We start from the raw sequence: 22,065 nt of genomic DNA on the forward strand, positions 1-22,065 counted from the left end.
ACTGTGTTGTTTTTCCCTCCCACTCTTTTTGGGTAATTTTTATTGACCTACCTTCAAGTTTATTTAGATTTTTCTTAGATTATATCCAATCTGCTAATGAGCACATCTAAGAAGTCCTCATTGTTAATATCAAGGTTTATATTTTAGTATTTCCATTTCACTTTTTAAAAATACTTTCCATCTCTCAACTGAAAACTCTTCATCTTTTCAAGTATATTGTCTACCTTTCCTGCTAGATCCTTTAACATAATAATCAGTTATTTAAAAATTTCTGTCTCATATCCTAACATCTGGGTCATCCATAAATCCATGGATTTCTTCTGAGTTTTGGTAATAGGATGCTTACTCTTACTTGTCTGTATGTCACATACTTTTTTTATTAAACATAAGAGATCACATACAGAACAGTAGATACTGAAATAAATGGTATTTCTGCTTGGGAATAAATATACCTCTTTTTCCGTAAGGCCATTCATGTAAGGGGATCAATCAATCTAGTCAGTGGTTAAATAGCATTTCAGTTTCAGTTGTTAAGCTGGCCATTAAGTGTACCACAGGCTTCAAATCTTTCCAGTCATGAGCTATCATCACCTCGTGCTTAGTGTGGATCCTGGTCGAAAGAAATTTTTCTCTGTATTCCTGTTCTACTCTTACCTTTTTATCAGTTCCTGCAGGTCAGCCTAAGAGAGAATCTTTCTCCATGCTCTTCTCCCTCCCTCAGTGGCAGAAGGGTCTTAACTTGTTCCTTTTGTTTTATTTGGTTGTTTTTATTTTTATTTTTTTTTGCTTTTTGTAGTAGGATTCCGTTTGGAGCAGGGGATCTCAGTTCTTCTGGTCCATCATGAGTCTTAGGAAGAGTTCGTATGCCTGAGCTTCCAATGTGGGGTCTTCTTAGCATTCCAAGCCCCCGCCATCATGGCAGCCAAATTCTACATATATCTTGTGCATGTTTTAGGCAAGAGAGAGTTTCATGCCACTTCATCAGTGGTAGTAGATCTCTGCTTTGCACTGATGCAGGATCCTGGGCCCAAGAAGTTTTCCTTGTTCACTTCCAGTAGCTTAAAGTTTCTGCTCCATATGAGAAGCGGATTCGGAGAAATGGGTGATGTCTTGTGCTGGTCTTTCGGTAGGGACTGATCACTTTGTGAACTCCTGCATGCCTGATGTAGGCTATTGCCCTCACCCATTCTTTCTTGTTGGAAGCCAGTGGAGTGACATGGAGAAGAGCATATGAGTAAGTGGGCACTCCCCTTTTGTTTCGGGCTTCCAGTTATTCTACACAGATACGCCAACCCACACGTGGCCTTTAAGAATGCATTAAAATTTTAGCTCATTTCTTCTTACCAGCTTCTATGGTGGCTACTTCTTCCTCTTGTGGTCTGCAATTGGTGAATAGTTCATGTGTCCCATCCTTCCTTGGAGGGGCTTGTCATTCCTTGGAATTCAGTTTCCATGCCTTGTGACCTCAGCTCTCTGACAGGGGTCAAGAAAAGTTATAATTTTGTAGCTCATACAGCTTTTTCTATTTTCAAGATGAGAGTAACATTTTCTGGTGGTTTTCTAGATACAAAGCAGAACTCCCAAAGCGCCTATCGACAGCATTTTCTTATCATATTTATGAAACACACATTCTAAATTCTTACATACTTACAAAAAAACTACACTGGTCCTGCCTGGTGCAGTGTTTCTTTTCACTCACACCAATCTATGATAGTAACAGCTCAATCTTTCCTTGTTCACACTGCAGCAGCACTTTTAAAGTATCCTGGCTAGAAAATTTTAATATATATACTGGCAAACTTGGCCTCACAGTCAGTTGGTTGTCATACTGACATCAGTATCACTATATAGCCAGTTAGATATAAAGTCTGATAAAATGACTAAGGAAAAGAATAAACACAAGGTATAAATATAAGAATAATTTCTAAGTTTATGGAAGGTGAAAACAGTATTTTCTCAGCAAAATCTCAGATATTTTTATTGGATTAGTAATCTGAAAAAGGCCTTTACCTAGGTTTCCTGGCATGGTTAAGAACTGACAGGGAGAGTTAGTAAGAACTACAGTGAGCTGGTGGTGATGAAAATAAATCACAAAATACATGTGTGAAGTGAGAGGAAGAGACATAAACATGGGTTTGAGAGTGACTGGTAAGTGCAGAATGGCAGGCAGGACTAGAGAAAAAAAGAAAAGAAAGGAAAGGAAGAAGAAGAAGAGGAGGAGACAGAGAAAGAGGGACCTGACAGAAGAGGGGAAGGAGGGAGGTAAGGAAGAGTGAAGGCAAAGAGAATATGAGAGAGAGAAAGAGAAGGGAGAAGAGAGAGGAGGAAGAGAAGAGAGAAAAAAAGGAGGGAAAAAGTTGAGACAGTAAAAGAGAGCGCTAGAGAAAGAGAGAGCATGAGCAAGCGTGAACACGTAAAAAAAGAAGTTTCTGAGATGCTCAACTTTTTCTATCCACAGATGGTTCTATTATAGTAGACGAGTCCAGGTTTCCAGATTCCTGTATGAACGTAAGAAAAAAATCCCAGATCTCACCAAAACTCCTTTCTTTAGGTCATGAAAACATATTTCCTTCCAATAAAAAAATATTTTGTTTTTTCATTGAACATTGTACAATAGCTCATTTAAAACTTAATCTGTCAATGGGGCACCTGGGTGGCTCAGTCGGTTGGGCGTCCGACTTCAGCTCAGGTCATGATCTCACAGTCCGTGAGTTCGAGCCCCGTGTCGGGCTCCGTGCTGACGGCTCAGAGCCTGGAGCCTGTTTCAGATTCTGTGTCTCCCTCTCTCTCTGACCCTCCCCCGTTCATGCTCTGTCTCTCTCTGTCTCAAAAATAAATAAACGTTAAAAAAAAATTTTTTTTTAATTAATCTGTCAAATAAAGCACTTACCTAGCACCTAATTTTTGACCAGTAACAGCCATTCATTGACTCTCTACCATCTAGAACTATCCACTCCCATCATCTCCCCAATTAACCAGGTAGACTCACAGACTTCTACTTTTTTGCTTAAAAGAATACTGTAAAACTACAGCCTCATAAATTTTAAGTCAGTGTCTAAAAGTTCTCATCACATATTTAAATATTTGCAAGAGTTGTCATTTATAATATATTTATGTGGTGACATTTTAAAATATAAATTTAGTGTACCTAATGAAATCTAAATACCACGGTGATTTGATGTTCAACATCATCCTTTAAAAAATACATGAATAAGCTATTCTTTAATAATGGAAAACTTTACATACTCTTTTCCTTGAATTTACATAGACATTCTCCTTGCAAAGTAAAATTTATCCAACTGATTTCATGCTTTTTATACTATCTTACTTATTCTCTCTTCTCTGGAAAAAAAATGAACATCAACCTCATTTCCTGTGACCAAAATGCTCTAACTGTAAGAAATTCTTTCCATATGAATTATCATTAAAATTATTAGTTGCACACAATTGATAAATAATACAACACACTTTAACAATTGTATTATTAAACAAAAGTAACATTTTATTGGAAATGTATATTTTCAAAACGGGGTTGTGGCATCCCCTCTCCCTGTGCCCTCTGTCCCCATTTTGTTCTGGTAACTGTAAATAAATATTATACACTCTTAGAATTCTATTCTTATTGTCCAGCATTAATTCTATTCCTCAGGTTAATTTATTTCTATAGATATGTCATAGAAATGGAAATTTTTCTCAATTTTTTTAAATCCCAAATTTATGCCAAAAATCTCATAGTAATGTATCGTCAAAAAAAACCTTTTAATGATTTATTATTTTGATTAGACCATCTTTCAATTTTACTGAATGCAAAATTTATAACCTTGTTACTTAGTAATTAAGAGTAACTGAAAATCACAATTTCTGCAAAACACTTAAATGCTTTTACCGGTATCAAATCAAATATACAGGACCCTAATCCTTTATCCCAAGTAGTTGGAGCAGATAAGTTTTACAATACTGAATTTTTCTGATTTTGACAGGAAATATGCTTCATATTATGTACCACTCCCATTCAGGTTTATGTCAGCATCCTGTAATCAAATATATTACTATTACTGCTGGAAAACTTACGAAAAATTATACTAAGGTGTGTGTGTGTGTGTATCTGCTCTAGATATGAGGTCATCAAATGAGCAATGAATTTCTGGTATTCAAAGCTTTCTGGATTTTCACACTGCAGATATTGGGAGTGTGGATCAGTATTAATTATACCTGTTATTGTGGTGCCTGGGTGGCTCAGTCAGTTAAGCGTCTGACTCTTGATTTCCGCTCAGGTCATGATCTCACAGTTCATGAGTTTGAGCCCCACACAGAGCTCCTGGATGCCAGTGCAGAGCCTGCTTGGGATTCTATCTCTCTCCCCGTCTCTCTCTGCCCCTTCCCCACTCTCGCACGCATGTGTGTGTGTGCACGCTCATCTGCTCTCAAAACTAAAAACAAATTACACCCATTATTACCATAGTCTCAGAAAGGTTGCAAAAACTCCAAATACTGCAATTTTAATACAGTTTAGCCTACAAAGTGTTTTGGGTGCACTATTTCGCTTTGTGCTTTTGTGTTATTTTATGATTTAAATGTATTTTTGTCAAAACCTGACAGTGTAGATTTACTTTATCAGCTTACATATTAAAAACAACTAGACTTATTCTGCCAGATTATCTTTTTGAATTCAAATTGAAGTGTTAATATGCATCCCTGTAATACCACACTGGTTTTCTGAATTCTGATGCTATGACAGATAAATGGATAAACAGGGTGCAAAGTTTATTGCCCAAAGGAATAAGAAGGTCCACATTCAATACCTGGTGATAATAAGCTCTCAGCTTTGCTTCCCCCAGTGATACTTAAGAATAAGGAACAATGCATACTTTTCTACTTCCATTGCTGCACTCAACCAACATCTAAAGTAAAAGCACTATAACACAGTATAAAATATACTTTCTTTAATGCCATGTTTCACTCTTAATAGAAATCTCTATAAGAGAAAAAATGATAGAAAGTTACTCTAATAATGACATTTTGAATCATCCCTTTGATAATCCTGAGGTTTTTATAGCCTGGAACAATGTACCATATTACAATTCATGAGGATGTGAGATATGCTTTTCCTTTGGAAAACAGGAAAAAAGCTATTGTAAAAGTTGAAGTCAAAAGGACAACAGGCATGACACCTCACATGTCAATGTCAGGCATATCAACTGGCACCTGAAATTCGGGGATCTAAAACTGAATCTTCTTAAATCTGTTAAGTTTCTACACACATTTGAAATACTTCCAGTGTTCCATCAGGATGTTCTTACTCCAGTTTGAAAGCTTCTGTTTTACATTACATACCAAGTATTAAAGTGTATCTTTCCACACATGAAGATTTTTTTAAAGCATGTGTATAAAGGTACTACAGTGATTTTATGTTGATTTTTCCTATACTTTCAGACAAGGGGAAGCCGGTGAAGGTAATATAATAGGCTACGTGTATACTGCCACTCTGTATGTAATGATTTTTTATAGACAGAAGATGATTAGTTAGAGCCTTGATAATTATGTAAAGGGCCTTTATTCCCTCGATACCATACAACTTCATAGAAAGTGTATTAATCAGCCACTGCCACAGAACTGCTGTGTAATAAATATTCCAGAATGCAGTAGCATAAAACCTTCATTTATTCTCAACAAATGAGGGATAGCTTAGAGTTGGCTGATTTCAGTCCAGCTTGTTTGTGTGTCTGGAGGCTGAACGATTTGGCTGGGTTAATAAGCAGGTACTGCTCCAAGTGTCTTCCCCCGCCGCCCCCACCCTCCTCCTGCCCCTGGACCAGCAGCTGGCTTGAGCATGTTCTCCTCATGGTAATGGCAAAGGGGCCAAGGCAAGTCACTGGTCAAACACAGAGTCAAGGGTGGGTGTTTCCCACAGCAGAAAGCACTATTTTATGGCAAAGCACACAGATACAGGGAGGGGTGAAGAATTGAGACCATTAATGCAATTTAGTATCAACATTAAAATCTAAAACCTATCTTTCAGCATCGTACAATAGCTTAATATTGATTAAAAGAGACTAATTAAATTGGCTCTGTTGTTAAAATTAGTAGAATCTATAATGTGGTTTATACACCTTAAAATTAATTCAGAACCACTAATGGAAGAAGTATTAACAGGTGCTAGCACTGTATTTATGCACTGAAGGTAACAAAAAGATGAGATAATCATCAATCAATGGAAAGAAAAGCTGGCTTAGACAAGCTTTCACGCTCCTGGCTTATAATACTGACATGGCAATCTATACATTCTATTTTAAGCTAGGATCACTGGGGGTAGGGGGAATCTGGTCACATGTGATTTAATTCAATTTAGCCCATTAAGATAATATTTTAAACACAGTCTCTATCTGTAACTCAGATACTAGTGGCTAAATTTTATATTTTCTGCAGCAGCCCTTTATAATACACAGTATCTTCTTAGATCTTCATTCTAATTTTCTCAAGAAATAATCTGTAAATTATGATTCATCACTCTCCTGTGTTAAGTATATTTTAAAAAATCTAACCTTGCAAACAACGTGAAAACAGCAAGTAAATGTTTAAATTCAGAAAAAGGATTTCAATTTTCTAACATGAGTTTTCCAAAATATTTAAGGTATTGCATATGACCAATTTTCAATAATCTATAATATATAATAGTAAGCCACACTTAGAAGTCAATATTTTAAAACCTCAATGAGGAAAAACACATTTTCTGGAACCCTTTCAGTAAATCACATAACAGGACGTAAAAACCTTCCTCCCCTATCGAATCCATATTTGAATACGCAATGGTAATCTTGCTTTACTCTGGCATTGGGCTTATTCAAATAATTTCCTTAAATATAACTCATGCTAACTGTAGGTGCTTACAAAAAAAAAAAAAAACATAAATGATATAGCTCAACCTAAAACCTTAGTGAACCACTGGGAATGAAAACAACAAAAACTGAATCGTTTTGATGAAGTCTCAATCTTTCACAAAGAAAAACTTGCGAGAGACTAGTGTATCTGTTCACTTACAGCTGCCAAAACATCAGTCAACTTTAAGAAGTTTCCATGGAAATATCTTAAAAGTCACCAAGAAAAGAAACTATTTAATGGTACTTTCTATAAATATCTATATGCTAAATTTTTTGCATTGTTTGAATTAGTTTACATTTTTTACAACTTTTTAAAAAACTTTCTTTGTGACTTGGAAAAATAGCCTGCATACAGAAGAGTCTATACAACATATGTGAAGTTTCAACCTCGTAACTAGTAAACTGGTTACAAATACAAACATTCACCAATTTTAAAAGCCTCCTGTACATCGTATTTCTTCTCCATCTGACAGGTAAGCACTATACTTAAAGATATAATAATTATTTCCCCTTCTCTTCTTTATGGTTGAATTATATATTCCTGCAGTGGATGAATATATTCCTAAACAACAGTTTGTTTTGCATGTTTTTAAATAGAATTACACTGTACATTCTTCTGTGACTTCCTCTCATTTAACCTATTTGCTTATTATTCATCCATATGGATTCATGGAGCTGCATTTCATTCTCACTGCTGAATGTTTCACAGTATGAATGTGCAAACAATGCCATTACATACATTATTTAAATATGTATTTCTCGGGGAGCCTGGGTGGCTCAGTCGGTTGAGTGACCGACTTTGGCTCAGGTCATGATCTCACGGCCTGTGAGTTCGAGCCCCGCGTCAGGCTCTGTGCTGACAGCTCGGAGCCTGCTTCGGATTCTGTGTCTCCCTCTCTGTCTCTGCCTCTCCCCCACTCATGCTCTGTCTCTGTCTCAGAAATAAATAAACATTAAAAATAAATAAATATATATGTATGTATGTATTTCTCTAAGGCAAGGATTCTCAGACTTTGGAGTGCATAAAATTCATTTGGGGAGACTGTTAATAAAAAAAAAAAAAAAAGGTTCCTAGAGTCCATCAGAAATTAAGAATAAGGAACAATGCATACTTTGATTCAGTAGGTCTTGGTCAGGGTGCTAGAATTTGCATTTCTTATCAAGCTCCTAAGTGATATTGATGCTAACTGCTGTGCACACACACAACACTTTGAGTAGCAAAGCTGTAGGGTGTATTTATCATTTTCTTATCGTTTATTTCAAAGAGTTCTTCATGAAATCTGGATACTAATACCTTGTCATTGTAGGTGTTATCTTCTGCCAATTAATGACTTTTGCTTTAAATTTTATTGGAGATAAATTTAATCACCTTTCATTTATGGTTTATACTTCTGTGTCTTAAAGCCTTCCTTACCACAAGATCATGAAAATATTTTCTTACATATTATCTTCTAAATACTTTAGAAGTCTTACTGTTCATATTTAGGTAATTTTATCAACTGGAATTGACTTTGTGTATTACATGAGGTAGAGCAAAAATTCCCATAACAACTGTCAGAGTCCAAAAATTCTGTATTTTCCAAACAATCACCTTTGCCAGGTATCAAATGTCCATATGTTTGTAAGCCTGTTGCTGGTTCTGTTCCACTAATCTATCAATCCTTTGCCAAAATAAAACTTTTTATTTACCATGCTTTAACCCTGTTTCCAAGTGTCTCCTGTAAAGAGTACATTATGAACATTTTAACTAGCCTCCTAATCCCTGTCTTTTACTTGGAGCAAATTAGACATTTCCATTTACTTTTAGATATATCTGCAGTTCTATCAGCTTATTTTCTTTTTTAATTACCCCTTCTAATTACCCCAAATATTTGATGCTACTTTCCTACTTTCCTGTTCTCTTGGATTAACCAAATATTCTACTCCTTCCACCTTGCCACAATAACAGTTTGGATTTTGTACTTTGGTTCTATTATTTTATTAGCTCCCTGAGGAATTACATCATGTATTTCATACTTCCCAAGTGTGTGTGTAGTGCTTACTCAATATTAGGTTTCAAAAACTGAATGATCGTTGGGGCGCCTGGGTGGCTCGGTCAGTTAAGAGTCCGACTTCAGCTCAGGTCACGATCTCGCGGTCCGTGAGTTTGAGCCCCGCGTCGGGCTCTGGGCTGACGGCTCGGAGCCTGGAGCCTGCTTCCGACTCTGTGTCTCCCTCTCTCTCTGCCCCTCCCCTGTTCATGCTCTGTCTCTCTCTGTCTCAAAAATAAATAAACGTTAAAAAAATTAAAAAAAAAAAAACTGAATGATCGCATCTATTAAATTAGTAACAGCTGAACAGATATTTAAAGCCTAACTTTAAATATCTCACTGCATTTAATATAAATACAAATTTTCCTTTGCAGTCTGTTTTTAAAAATATCTTGTAGCTACAGTGCTACTTACAGGCTGGAAGGCAAGAAACGTAAATAGGTGAAAAATTTACTAGGGATGCCTGGATGGCTCAGTCGGTTAAGCATCCAACTCTTGGTTTCAGCTCAGGTCATGAGCTCATATCTTCGTGGGATCAAGCCCCACATCTGGCCCTGCACTCGTGGTGCAGAGCCTGCTTGGGACTCTCTCTCTCTGCCCCTCCCCCACTTGCACAGTCTCTGTCTCTCTCAAAATAAACAAACTTTTAAAAATTAAAAAAAAAAAGTAATGATCTACTAGGTGGTTCAAAGTTGTTTTTAGACTCTAGCATCCCCAAAAGTACACTGCATGACTAAGTAATAGAATACTTTGTTTTTTAATAGTATTGGCTTTATGCATGCCACTCCCATTTGAGTTCACTCAAGTTACTTGCAAAGTTGAAAATAAAATGTCTTTAATATTCATTTTTGCCCTATTATTTTTATACTACTTACTGTTCATGAATGCTATGACACTGAATCCAAATTTGTTAAATATTCAGAAATTTAATTTATTTAACTATGAAGGAAAAGACATCATCCCCACTGGCAGCTGCTGTATAAAATAAAGGACAAGGCATATTTATAAACCTAGCAAGGCTAAACCTTTTCCCATTACTTAAATAACATGGGAAATTACAATAAAAGACACCTCAAGCACTTACACATCTACCTTACTCAAGTTTCTCCATGTTAACTCTAAAAAATGAATTAAATTAGGTTTCATACCACTTTAAACACTGGCTTCTTAAATTGAAAGGAATTAATTATACTTTGGGGTGGGGGCAATAGAATGGAGATCTAGAGCATAGAGGTTCATCTTTTAGATTCAGCCCTAATTTAAAGAAAGAAAAAATACTATAAAATAAAGAAAGAAAAGTAGTATAAAAAAATGCTTAGTGGCCTCCTCCTCAAGAAATGCTGTATCTATCTCTCTGTGGAGAGATACCTGTAAAACTGTTAAGAACAGTACATCTAAAGAGGCAGTGTAATGATGCTTGGTGAAGAAGAACTTAAGCTTTATGTGTAACATATGAAAGTTGAGAGTGAGGATATAATCTTGCACTATTTGTACAATTAAATATACACAATTTTTAAAAGATTACATCAATTTTTAAAAATTGTTTTAATCTTTATTGAGAGAGACAGAGACAGAGACAGAGCGTGAGCAGGGGAAGGCAGAGAGAGAGGGAGACACAGAATCTGAAGCAGGCTCCAGTCTGACCTGTCCTCACAGAGCCCGACGTGGGGCTCATACTCACGAACGGCAAGATCATGACCTGAGTCGAAGTCAGATGCTTAACTGACTGAGCCACCCAGGAGCCCCTGATCACATCAATTATAAGCACTGAAGATGCATATATCAGATAGCCTCAGACAGCTTTACTCAGACTCAAGAAATCTGTGTGGAAGAATCTTTATAAAAATTCTGAGTGAAAAATTTCAGAGTAAACGACATGAGTCAAATATAAGGAATACTGAAGCCGATCATGGAGGGTTTGGAACGGAAGCAAAGGAATCTATATTTATTCTTTAAGTAATAAGAAGCAACTGAAAGTTTCAGAGTAAGGGAAGTAATATGTAGGTATTTACAAATAAATTATCAAGAACAACAAAACAAAAAACAAAGGTTATCTTTTCCTTTTGAAGACTGAGTTATTATGCCAATCACAAAAACTACAAAGTATCAAAAATAAGAAAACAATATTTTAACTGTCGTAAAATACTACGTTGTATGACTATATCATATATATTGTTTTCTTATTGATGAACTTTTTTTAATTAGGCAATGCTGTAAGGAACATCTTTTTCTTGGTTGAATCATATGAAATCGGTGTTTTTGTAGGTCAAAAATATTTGAATAGGGACGATTTTTTATGGTTAAACTTACTCTATTCTTTTTATGCTAACAGTAATCTTTAATTTTGGACTATACAGTAAATGGGAAATGTTACCTGATTGTTTTTACTTGAATTTCCCTATTGTTAGTGAAGTTAGACATATGTTCATATGCTCATTAGCCACTTGGATTTCCTCTCAAACTTCCCACTTATATTCTGGGCTCATCTTGAGTACGGAAAACAAAGCATTTCTTTATGGAAAACAAATGGTATGTTTATGCATATGAACTATTTAGCTTATTGCGAGTAACAAAGACTTTATAGTAACCAAAACTAAAATTGTTTATTGACAACAGAGTTAAATAAGATATTTCAGAATTCCTGTTTGTTCCGAACAGTATACCTTCCCAGTGAATACATTATTCTCACAAATGCCACTCCTAAATTGGAATAGTAACCTTACTATTTATAGTAAATGGATTTATATCACTAATTTCTGGGGGGGGGGGGGGAGACTATTATTACTTTAAAAAGAATGCCTTAAGAGTATATATATTTCCTATCTGTTATACTAATTACAGTTTAAAAAACTGCAAGACACTTCAGGTTAGTATGCAAGCAACTCTGATGATCTCTTAAAACCACAGACGGCTAGGAGTTCAACTTACTTTAATCTTGCAATGCTATCCCAAACTGGCTTTAGAGAAGAGAGATTGGAGAAAAATAGTTTTTCTACCTTTTTATACTCAATAAGAAAATATCATGTAGTAATCAAGTAATAGACAATTAATAAACACTTTCATCTATACATTAAAAATGTGGCACCTGGGTGGCTTAGTCGGTTAAGTGTCCGACTTCAGCTGAGGTCACGATCTTGTGGTTCGCGAGTTCGAGCCCTGTATCGCACTGTATGCTGACAGCTCAGAGCTTGGAGCCTGCTTCAGATTCTGTATCCCTTTCTCTCTGCCCCTCCCCTGCTCGTGCTTTTTGTCTCTCTCTCAAAAATAAATAAAAACGTAAAAAAAAATTTTTTTTTAATATTATCCTCTCTTCTGGTAAAAACATGCTTCAGATAATCTCAGTGCTTAAAAGAGTTTTAAATAGTGTAAAATAAGATTCAAAGCATGTTCTCAATATTAACCACAAAAAAGTAGTTTAAAATTCCTAGTCTACTATTTTCAAGCGGGACCATGACTTAGGACTTGATATTTTAAAAGAAATACTTGTGAATATTTAGTATACCACAAGAAATTTCTCATGCTATATTCTCCATTAAAACAAACCAACAAACTAGACATCTTTCTATAACATGATAAAAGGTAAAAGAGCAAAATGATGAAGTAAAAGAGAAAAATATATTACTTGTACCAAATAGAAATATAAGCTCTAAATGAAGACAGGCAGGGAACCGTCTTAGAATTAGCACAATGCATCACTACCCAAGTAGGATCCACAGTGCCTTTGCAACAGGGGAGTAAAAATGTAGTTGGTGAGTAGCGTACTTACTCATTATCTATTTCTGGCAACTTCAAAAGCAATGTTTAAAAATGTACAGCCCACTTCTAATGTCATATTCATCATCATAAATGATATTTATTAAGCAATCTCATGAATGTGACTCTGTACTTCTCTCAGTGGTAAAATAAAACGATACGGCTAAAGTGATGTTTCACAGTTTAAAGAGAAACATTTGGATAATAGTCTATTTTCTAACAAATGCTACAATTCTAAATGAAAATAAGGCAACATCAGTCACTGTTTTCTAGTAATACAAGCTTTTAAGATTAAAAGCATGTTTCAATCAGTAAAAACTACATTAAAGGCACTGAAAAAGTAAGGACTGCTGGATTCATTAACGCGTTGCTCAGATACTAAACACCTATTTCAAAGCCAGAAAAAGTAACTCCTTACAGTCATAGGAAACTGCATTGTGCTGGACAGAGCCAATGACATCGGCATCTATTCCCACCATCTTTTTTAAGCCTATGGAGGATGGAATGTTATAACTACATTGCCCAGATCCTCTTGTAGTTGTGCTTCCAGATGTGAATTAGTTTCCAGCACTGGGATGCACTTATGTAAGATCTGAAAGGTAGCAAGTCAGTGATCATTCTGCTTTGGATATTTCTGTTGCAATGAGCATCACTGTAAATATGTGAAGGTTTTCTGATATAATATTACAATATCCAGTCTCCAGCTTTTATTAGTTACACTGAAAGATTTCTGATCCCTTGATTATAGCAATGGCATATAGTCATGAACTCAAAAGATTCTGATCTCGATTGGATGAGAAAAAAAGAACAGCTCTCCCGGTCTCCCAATAAGAGGCTTAGCCTACAGATCTCTAACCCTTCCAACAAGTAAGTTTAGTTAACAACATTAAGAACAGTGGAAATATAGGGGTGCCTGGGTGGCGCAGTCGGTTAAGCGTCCGACTTCAGCCAGGTCACGATCTCGCGGTCCGTGAGTTCGAGCCCCACGTCAGGCTCTGGGCTGATGGCTCGGAGCCTGGAGCCTGTTTCCGATTCTGTGTCTCCCTCTCTCTCTGCCCCTCCCCCGTTCATGCTCTGTCTCTCTCTGTCCCAAAAATAAAATAAAAAACGTTGAAAAAAAAATTAAAAAAAAAAAAAAAAAAAAGAACAGTGGAAATATATGGTATTCTGGCGTGAACCATCTCTCACACACACACACACACACACACACACACACACACACACACACACCTTGAAATAAACTGACAAATATTAAACTAGACCTACCAAAAAGAAAAAAGAGAGAAGACACAAATGACCAGTTAGAAATCAAAGGGACATTACTACAGAATTACAGAAATTAAACTACAGAAATGAAAAGGACTATAAGAGAACATTATGAACACCTTTATCACAACAAATTAGAAAAACTGAACATACAAATTCCTAGAAACACAACTACCAAAAATGACTTCAAGAAGAAAGAGAAAAAGAGAAACTCTGAATAAACTCATAAGAAGAAATTAAATTAGGAATTTAAAATATTCTCATGGAGTCTAAGTCCAGATGGTTTCACTGATAAATTTCATCAAATATTTAAAGAAAAAATAATACCAAAGCTTTACAAAGTTATTCAGTAAACAAAGAAACACTTCCCAACTCATTCTATAAGGCCAACAGTTCTTCGCTATTAAAGCCACAAAACATCACAAGAAAGTTACAAATATCCAAAAAACACTTAAAATATTAGCAAGCTCAATCCTGCAACATATAAAAAGGATTTTACACTACAGCTATGAGAGATTTTTTTCCCAGGAATGGAAGGGTGGTTTAACATTCAAGACAAAAATAACAATAATGAACTATTACATATTATTAAATTAAGGACATAAACTACAAGATCATCTCAGTAGACAGAGAAAAAACATTTGACAAAATCTAAAACTCATTCATAATAAACACTCTTAGCAAACTAGGAATAGAAAACTAATCAACTTGATAAAGGGTATCTACAAAAATCTCCCAGCAAATATCATACCTAATTGTGACAGACTGAATACTTTCCTATAAGGTAAGGAAGTCCTTCTGCCACTTCCATTCAACATTGTACATGAGCTTGAAGCTCATGCAAATAAGCAAAAAGACATTAACATAGTAAAGGAAAAAATAAAATTACTTTAATCCATAGATAGCATGAATCCCAAATGTAGAAAATCCCAAAAAATCCACAATAAAACTAAGAGAAAAAAATACAAGAGCAGCACAACTGCAGGATGCAAGATCAATATGCAAAAATTAATTGTATTTCTGTGCTCTAGCAACAAACAAAATTTAAAAATAAAATTAAGAAAATTCCATTCACAATATATTTAAAGTAATAAAATACTGTATGTTAACTGGAATTTAAATAAAAATGTTGAAAAAAGTATCAAAAAAATAAAAGTAATAACATACTCGGGAATAAATTTAATAAGACAAGTTCAAGACTTGTATACCAGGAATTATAAAACAATGATTAAAATGGTTAAGAAAAAACACAGCGAGTTATATACCAATTTCTGATTGCATGTGTAAAAATACCAGCAATAAATGCAGCAATATGCCAAAAGAATTCCACATTATGCTCAAGCAAGTTTTATTCTAGAAATACAAATATAATCCAATATCAGAAAACGTAAATGCATCATCCATTACATCAACAAATTAAACCATGAGTATATCAACTGTGACTAAAAAAGCACTTGATAAAATACTAAGTTGTTCCCAAGAAACAGTAAAATGAATTATCTGAATTTAATAAAGATTACTTTCCAAAAGTGGATACCCTTAAAAGTAAAAGACTGAAGCCCAGTCAACTAAATGAAATAGAGGAGAAAAGAACTATCACTGTTATCATGTAATACTGCCTTGTAAGAAGAGAATACAATAAATCATTGAAAAAGAAGAAATACAAATACCATTGTATTTGTATCATTGTATCATTTGGTTACTATCAAGTATAAATGGATAGCTCAAAGACTGTACTAAACAGGTACTAGATTTAATTAAGAAAAATTTAATAGGTGTCTACATATAATACAAATATCCAAATATCAAAAGTTTCTATCTACTCTTAGAAACAGTACTTAAAAATAAGGAATGGAAAAAGTATTTTATTTAAAACAGTAACAAAAAAAATGGGGCGCCTGGGTGGTTCCACCAGTTAAGCGTCTGACTTTGGCTCAGGTCATGATTTCACAGTTCGTGAGTTCAAGCCCCGCATCAGGCTCTGCACTAACAGCTCAGAGCCTGAAGCCTACTTCAGATTCTGTGTCTCCCTCTCTCCCTGCCCCTCCCCTGCTCACATTCTCTCTCTCTCAAAAACAAATAAACTGTTAAAAAATAAAATAAAAAAACAAAATGGTACCAAAATTATAATATACATAGAAAAAAGTTAACCAGAAAAACCTTAAGCCTAAATGAAATAAACTATAAAATCTCACTGTAGGATAGAAAATAATCCAAACAAACAGAAAAATACCCCTTCTAGCTATGTGGGAAGATATACTATCTTAATAAGGCCAGTGGTTCCAAAATTAACAAGTAAATACAATGTAATTCAGAAGAGAATCCCAAAAGAATTTTTCTAGAATTGGAAAAATATAAATCTTAAAGCATACATGGAAAATTAAATGCAAAAATTAAGTAAGAACTACATGAAATTTTAAAACAGTAGGAGCAAACTGCCTGCCAGATAGCAAAGCATTTTTAAAAGCAGGTTTCCCTAATACAGGTATGCTGTTTCTAAGGGGCACACGCACCACAACCTGTATAGCAGTGCTATCAACAACAGCCAAAGTATGGAAAGAGCACAAATGTCCATCGATGGATGAATGGATAAAGAAGATGTGGTGTGTACACACATGAACGCACGCACGCAATGGAGTATTACTCGGCAATCAAAAAGAATGAAATCTTGCCATTTGCAACTATGTGGATGGAACTGGAGGGTAGTATGCTAAGTGAAATTAGTCAGAGAAAGACAAATATCATATGACTGCACTCATGAGGAATTTAAGATACAAAACAGATGAGCATAAAAGAAAGGAAGCAAAAAATATATATAACAGGGAAGGGGACAAAACATAAGAGACTCTTAAAGAGAAAAAACAGTTGCTGGACGGGTTGTGGGAGGAGGGTGGGCTAAATGGGTAAGGGGCATTAAGGAATCTACTCCTAAAATCATTGTTGCACTATATGCTAACTAACTTGGATGTGAATGAATGAATGTAGGTTTCCCTAGGAACACCTGGTTGGCTCAGTGAGAAGAGCATGCAATCCTTCATCTCAAGGTTGTGAGTTTGACCCCACATTGGGTGTAGAGACCACTTAAATAAATAAACTTTAAAAAATAAAATAAAATAATAGGGACACCTGGGTGGCTCAGTTGGCTAAGCGTCCAAATCTGGCTCAGGTCATGATCTTGTGGTTCATGAGTTCGAGCCCCACGTCAGGCTCTGTGCTGACAGCTCTGAGCCTGGAGCCTGCTTCAGATTCTGTGTCTCCCTCTCTCTCTGCCCTCCCCCTACTCACACTCTGTCTCTCCCTCTCCCCTCCTCTCTCTCTCTCTCTCAAGAATAAATAAAAATTTTTAAAAAAGGGGGGGAGGGGGATACCACTTTCTCTTAAAAAAAAAAAAAAAACTAATTAATTAAATAAAATAATAAAATAAGGTAGGTTTCCCTTTACCAGGAAGGAAAACATTTGAAAATGTTCATATCTGGCATCTGAACATACTAAATATTGATAAAAACTTCTAGTCATAAATTATGGCCAATGGTTAATGTATATATAAAATACAAGATAACAGTAAAACTGTTTTCAATAAATGCATGATAAAATATTAAAAATGAAAATAACAATTATTGAGTACCATCTTGTAAGAGCTTTACATATACCGTCTTCCTTTCATAATCCCCATAAGATAGGACTATCTCCATTTTAAGTCCAAGAGATTTGGGGAGATGAGTTAACCAACTTGCATAATCAGTGGTAGAAAAAGGATTTAACAAGGAAAATTCTGCATGCTAATAGAGAATTCTACCTACATATATGTGTTAGACCATAACTTACTAGAATCTAATAATGAAATTATGTCAGTATATAAGTGAATAAATAATAAGTGGAAATAAGGAAAAGGTATCATAAATAAGATTTAAATTGTGCTTTTCTTTTTTTTAAAGGGTGATTCTGTGTTCATGATATGGTGCTAAGCTCATCTTTGTTAAAAAAAAAAAAACTGAGATTATCGATTAAAAAAATCAAGATTTCCTAATGCAGAAGTTAAATTATAGGTGTTTTGTTTTAGCAAATATTTAAGGGGGGGGGGCAGATACAAAAGACAAAGGAGTAAGGCAATGATTTATCTTCCAATCCATTACACTTCTGAAAATGAAAAGAAGGCACTAATATTAATTATAACAGTATAAGTATAAACTAGGGCTGGCAAAGCCAGACAGTTGGACACCCTAGCTAAGAAAAAGATGTTATCAAAAAATTCTTTGCTATGATATTAACAACTAACATGCTTTTGAGTACTTCCTGTGTTACCATGCATTCAATGATACAAGATTTTATCTTATTCACTATCCCTATATGGGTGCTTTGTGCACAGTACTATATACGTGTGTGCATGCGTGTGTGTGTATGTATACACACAAAATTGTTGAATGAATGAATAGATTTCCTTTAATTAAAAAAGGATTCCTGTGTCTATACAATATAACTTAATCATTTAAACATCATTATGACCTAAGTTTGTGAATAAGCATTAGTTCATGCATACAAAGACTTAGAGGAACAAAAAGAATCAACAAACCCAACTTTATGTATTAAACGTGGGTGACAGAATACTGAAATTAAAGCACAGCAATAAATGAGTAATGATGGCACAATGCATACTTCTAACTTAGAGTTTAATAACAAAAACAAAATTTAAACCTATAAGGAAAGTTATTCATTTTAAAATACAGTCTTTTATACTAGCCACAATACTCAACCAACATCAAAAGAAGATAAAACTGCTCTAATTTCTTACCTGCACAGCCGAAAGCCAAATGGTATCTAGAAGAGGGGCTGAATTTAACACAGCACACGTTAGCCTTCGCCTCAATGCTTGCAACTGAGTTGTCTAGGTTGGTAGACCATAGCTTCACTAAGAGTAAAGGACAAATAAAAATAAAAAGAATTAAACAATGCATTAGCAAGTGCTTCTATAAGCTAAAAAGTTAGCTTATTTCTACAGTTGCCTTTTCATACTATTCCAAAGCATTTTAGTTTATGAGGACCAATACTGTTTAAACTGCATGACTGCATAATAGAACAATATACGGAAACCGAGAGCATAGTTTCAAAGTCAGAAAACAACAGAAAACCAGTGTATGCTGAGAGGTAACATGATCCCATATCTAAGGCATAAAAGACAGGGGTAAAACAAGCAATATGGAGATACATGTGTATTTGTTTTAGTATTCTTTAAACAGTGTGTGGGGGGGGGGGGGGGAGGGTACTTGGTTGACTCACTGGGTAGAGCATGTGACTCCTGATGTCAGGGTTGTGAGTTCAAGCCCCACCTTGGGCATGGAGCCTACTTTAAAAAAAATGGTGTGTGCGTGTGTGTGTTTCTCAAAAGTGTCACAGGTTGGAAGAGGAGTCATATAGTCACCCACTCCTACACACACACACACACACACACACACAGAGTCATATATGTATTACATATATCAGAATACAAATGCCATTTAAACTACCTAGAAGCAGTTCTTATTTTATCTTTCAAGTGAGAATTCCATGATTTAGGGGCACCTGGGTGGCTCAATTGGTTAAGCGTCTCACTCTTGATTTCGGCTCAGGTCAAGATCTCATGGTCATGGGATTGAGCCCCGAGTTGGGCTCTGTGCTGAGTGTGGAGCCTACATGGGATTCTTCCTCTCCCTCTCTACCCCTCACTCACTCATGCTTCCTTTCAAATAAACATTAAAAAAAAAAAAAAGAATTTCATGATTTTTCAATTTTATATAGGAACTCAGTTACATGATATAAGTATGTTTAAAGTAATGTTACTAAATTATTTAGCTAAACTTTAAATATTTGTTTCAATATTTGATATTCAGTCTATTCCAATGGTATATACTGAGATTTATCATGATTAAGGAATGGCAAGCTGACTAATTAGAGCAAGTCAGATCTGAAAACAGAAACAGAAAGGTGAGCTGTTGTCTTGTAAGGTACCAGAGCATCTATCATTATCATATCATATCATATTTTATTTATTTACAAAAGAGAGAGAAAGAAAGGGCACATATGCAGGTGAGCAGGGGAGGGGCAGAGGGAAAGTAAGAGAGAGGCTCCATGCCCAGTACAAAGCCTGAAAGGGGGCTTGATCATGACCATGAGGATCATGACCTGAGCCAAAATCAAGAGCCAGATGCACAACTGACTGAGCCACCCAGGTGCCCTCATCATATTGTTTTTAAACAAAAATGTCTTCATAGACAATAGAATACACAAAGAAAATAGATTTTCAAAATAAGGTTACAATACTGGTTGCACATTACAACTCATAATAAACATTAATGATAACAACAAAAATCTTCCTATCCATCTTTTCAGTGGGCACCAATGTCCCATCCTGAACAATACCCAGTTAGGGTCCAGGTATTGTTGTGTCTTAAATTTTTTTAGGTTTATTTACTTATTTATTTTGAGAGAGGGAAGGAGGGAGGGAGGGAAACCCAAGCAGGCTCCAAACTGTCAGTGCAGAGCCCAACACAGGGCTCAAACCCACAAACCATAAGATCATGACCTGAGCCAACACTAAGAGTTAATCACTTAACTGACTGAGCCACCCACACACCCCATTAGGTATTGTTGTTTTTTTTTTATAAGCTCGTTGGGTGACTCCAGTGTACATTTAGGGATGAAAACTAGTATTAGGATAGAGTAGAATTTTAGAATCTTTTTTAAATATTTTATTTCATTTTTGAGAGAGAGTGAGCATGAGCAGGGGAGAGGGACAGAGGGAAGGAGAGGGGGAGGGGGAGGAAGGGAGGGAGGGGAGAGAGAGAGAAAGAGAGAGAAAGAGAGAGAGAGAGAGAGAGAGAGAGAGAGAGAGACAAAGACACTCCCAAGCAGACTCCACACTTAGCAAGGAGCCAGATGCGGGGCTTGAACCCACCACCCTGGGATCATGACCTGAGCCAAAATCAAGAGTTAGATGCTTAACTGACTAGCCACCCAGATGCCTCTAAAATCCATTCAGGAATGCTAATATGGTAATAGGAGTAAAAAAAAAAAAAAAAAAAAAAAAGGTAAAAAATGGTACTTCCTAAGAATAGAGATTTTCTCTGTGTGAATAGACAATTTACTTCTTATGAGTGGAATTCCATAGAGCATTTCTTAATATGTGGACTCTCAGAATAAAAATTAACCATTAAAAAAGTTATTTACACCCTAATGAATTTATTAGCCCTCTAAGAGAAAAATAAGACACACAATATTGAAATAAAAGAGTAAGAGTTTTAAATAGTAATACTTTATTTCTTTCATGTTATTTTCTAATAGGAATCAGGTGCTATTTCAATTAATATATAACTGTCCAGGCAATTAAGATACACAATTCTGAGATAAAATGGCTAGCTGAATGTAAAAGTCTACAAGTCAAATATAGCATTTATAGGTTAGAATATCCAGTGGTAGAACTGTACCTTAACAACGTAGCACACGGAAGTTAATCTACAACAAATATTCATGGAGCACCTACTGTTCCCATAATCCCACTTATACTAAATCACTAAACCCTTTATAAACAAAGGTTACAGATCAGTGTTTTATGAGAATTAAATATAAGTAAGTATAATGAGCTAGAACAAAATGACATTTAAATTAGAAAGTCTCTTTTTATTTTATGGTAATTTTCTGAATGACGTAATCATTAACATTTTAAAAGTAAGTCACAATGACAACAGCCAAACTATGGAGAGAGCCCAAATACCCATCAACTGAAAAACAGATAAAGAAAATGTGGTATATATGAAATGGAATATTACTCAGCCATCAAAAAGAATGAAATCTTGCCATTTGCAATGACTTGGATGGAGCTAGAATGTATTATGTTAAGTGAAATAAGTCATTCGGAGAAAGACAAATACAATATGATTGCATTTATAGGCGGAATTTAAGAAACAAAACAACATATGAAGGGCGAGGGAAGAAAAGCGGGAAACAAACCACAAGAGGCTCTTAATGATGACAGTTGACAGAGGGAGGTGAATGGGAGATGGGCTAGATGGATGATGGGTATTAATTAAGGAGGGCACTTGTGATGCGCACTTCGTATTGTATGTAAGTGATGAATCACCTAATTCCTGAGACCAATATTGCACTGT

The 22,065-nt window shown here is 35.4% G+C and overlaps 1 protein-coding gene across 8 annotated transcripts in view; it reads right to left on the bottom strand.

The window, feature by feature from the left end:
• COP1 (COP1 E3 ubiquitin ligase) overlaps positions 1-22,065 on the bottom strand; it is a 261,318-nt gene that overhangs the window by 79,444 nt on the left and 159,809 nt on the right. For 7 of the 8 annotated variants that reach the window (XR_006199155.1, XM_042926464.1, XM_042926463.1 and 4 more), the window contains one exon: positions 18,717-18,833. Coding sequence is in view for 7 of the 8 variants with exons in the window: in XM_042926464.1 (XP_042782398.1) it covers positions 18,717-18,833 (117 nt within the window). In the remaining variant the exon portion in view is untranslated. Of the gene's footprint in view, positions 1-1,363; positions 1,474-18,716; positions 18,834-22,065 lie in introns of those variants that run through there. The other variant, XM_042926466.1, reaches the window with a different exon arrangement.

The sequence above is a fragment of the Panthera leo genome, chromosome F3 (genome assembly GCF_018350215.1).
Source record: "Panthera leo isolate Ple1 chromosome F3, P.leo_Ple1_pat1.1, whole genome shotgun sequence".
Taxonomy (NCBI): Eukaryota; Metazoa; Chordata; class Mammalia; order Carnivora; family Felidae; genus Panthera; species Panthera leo.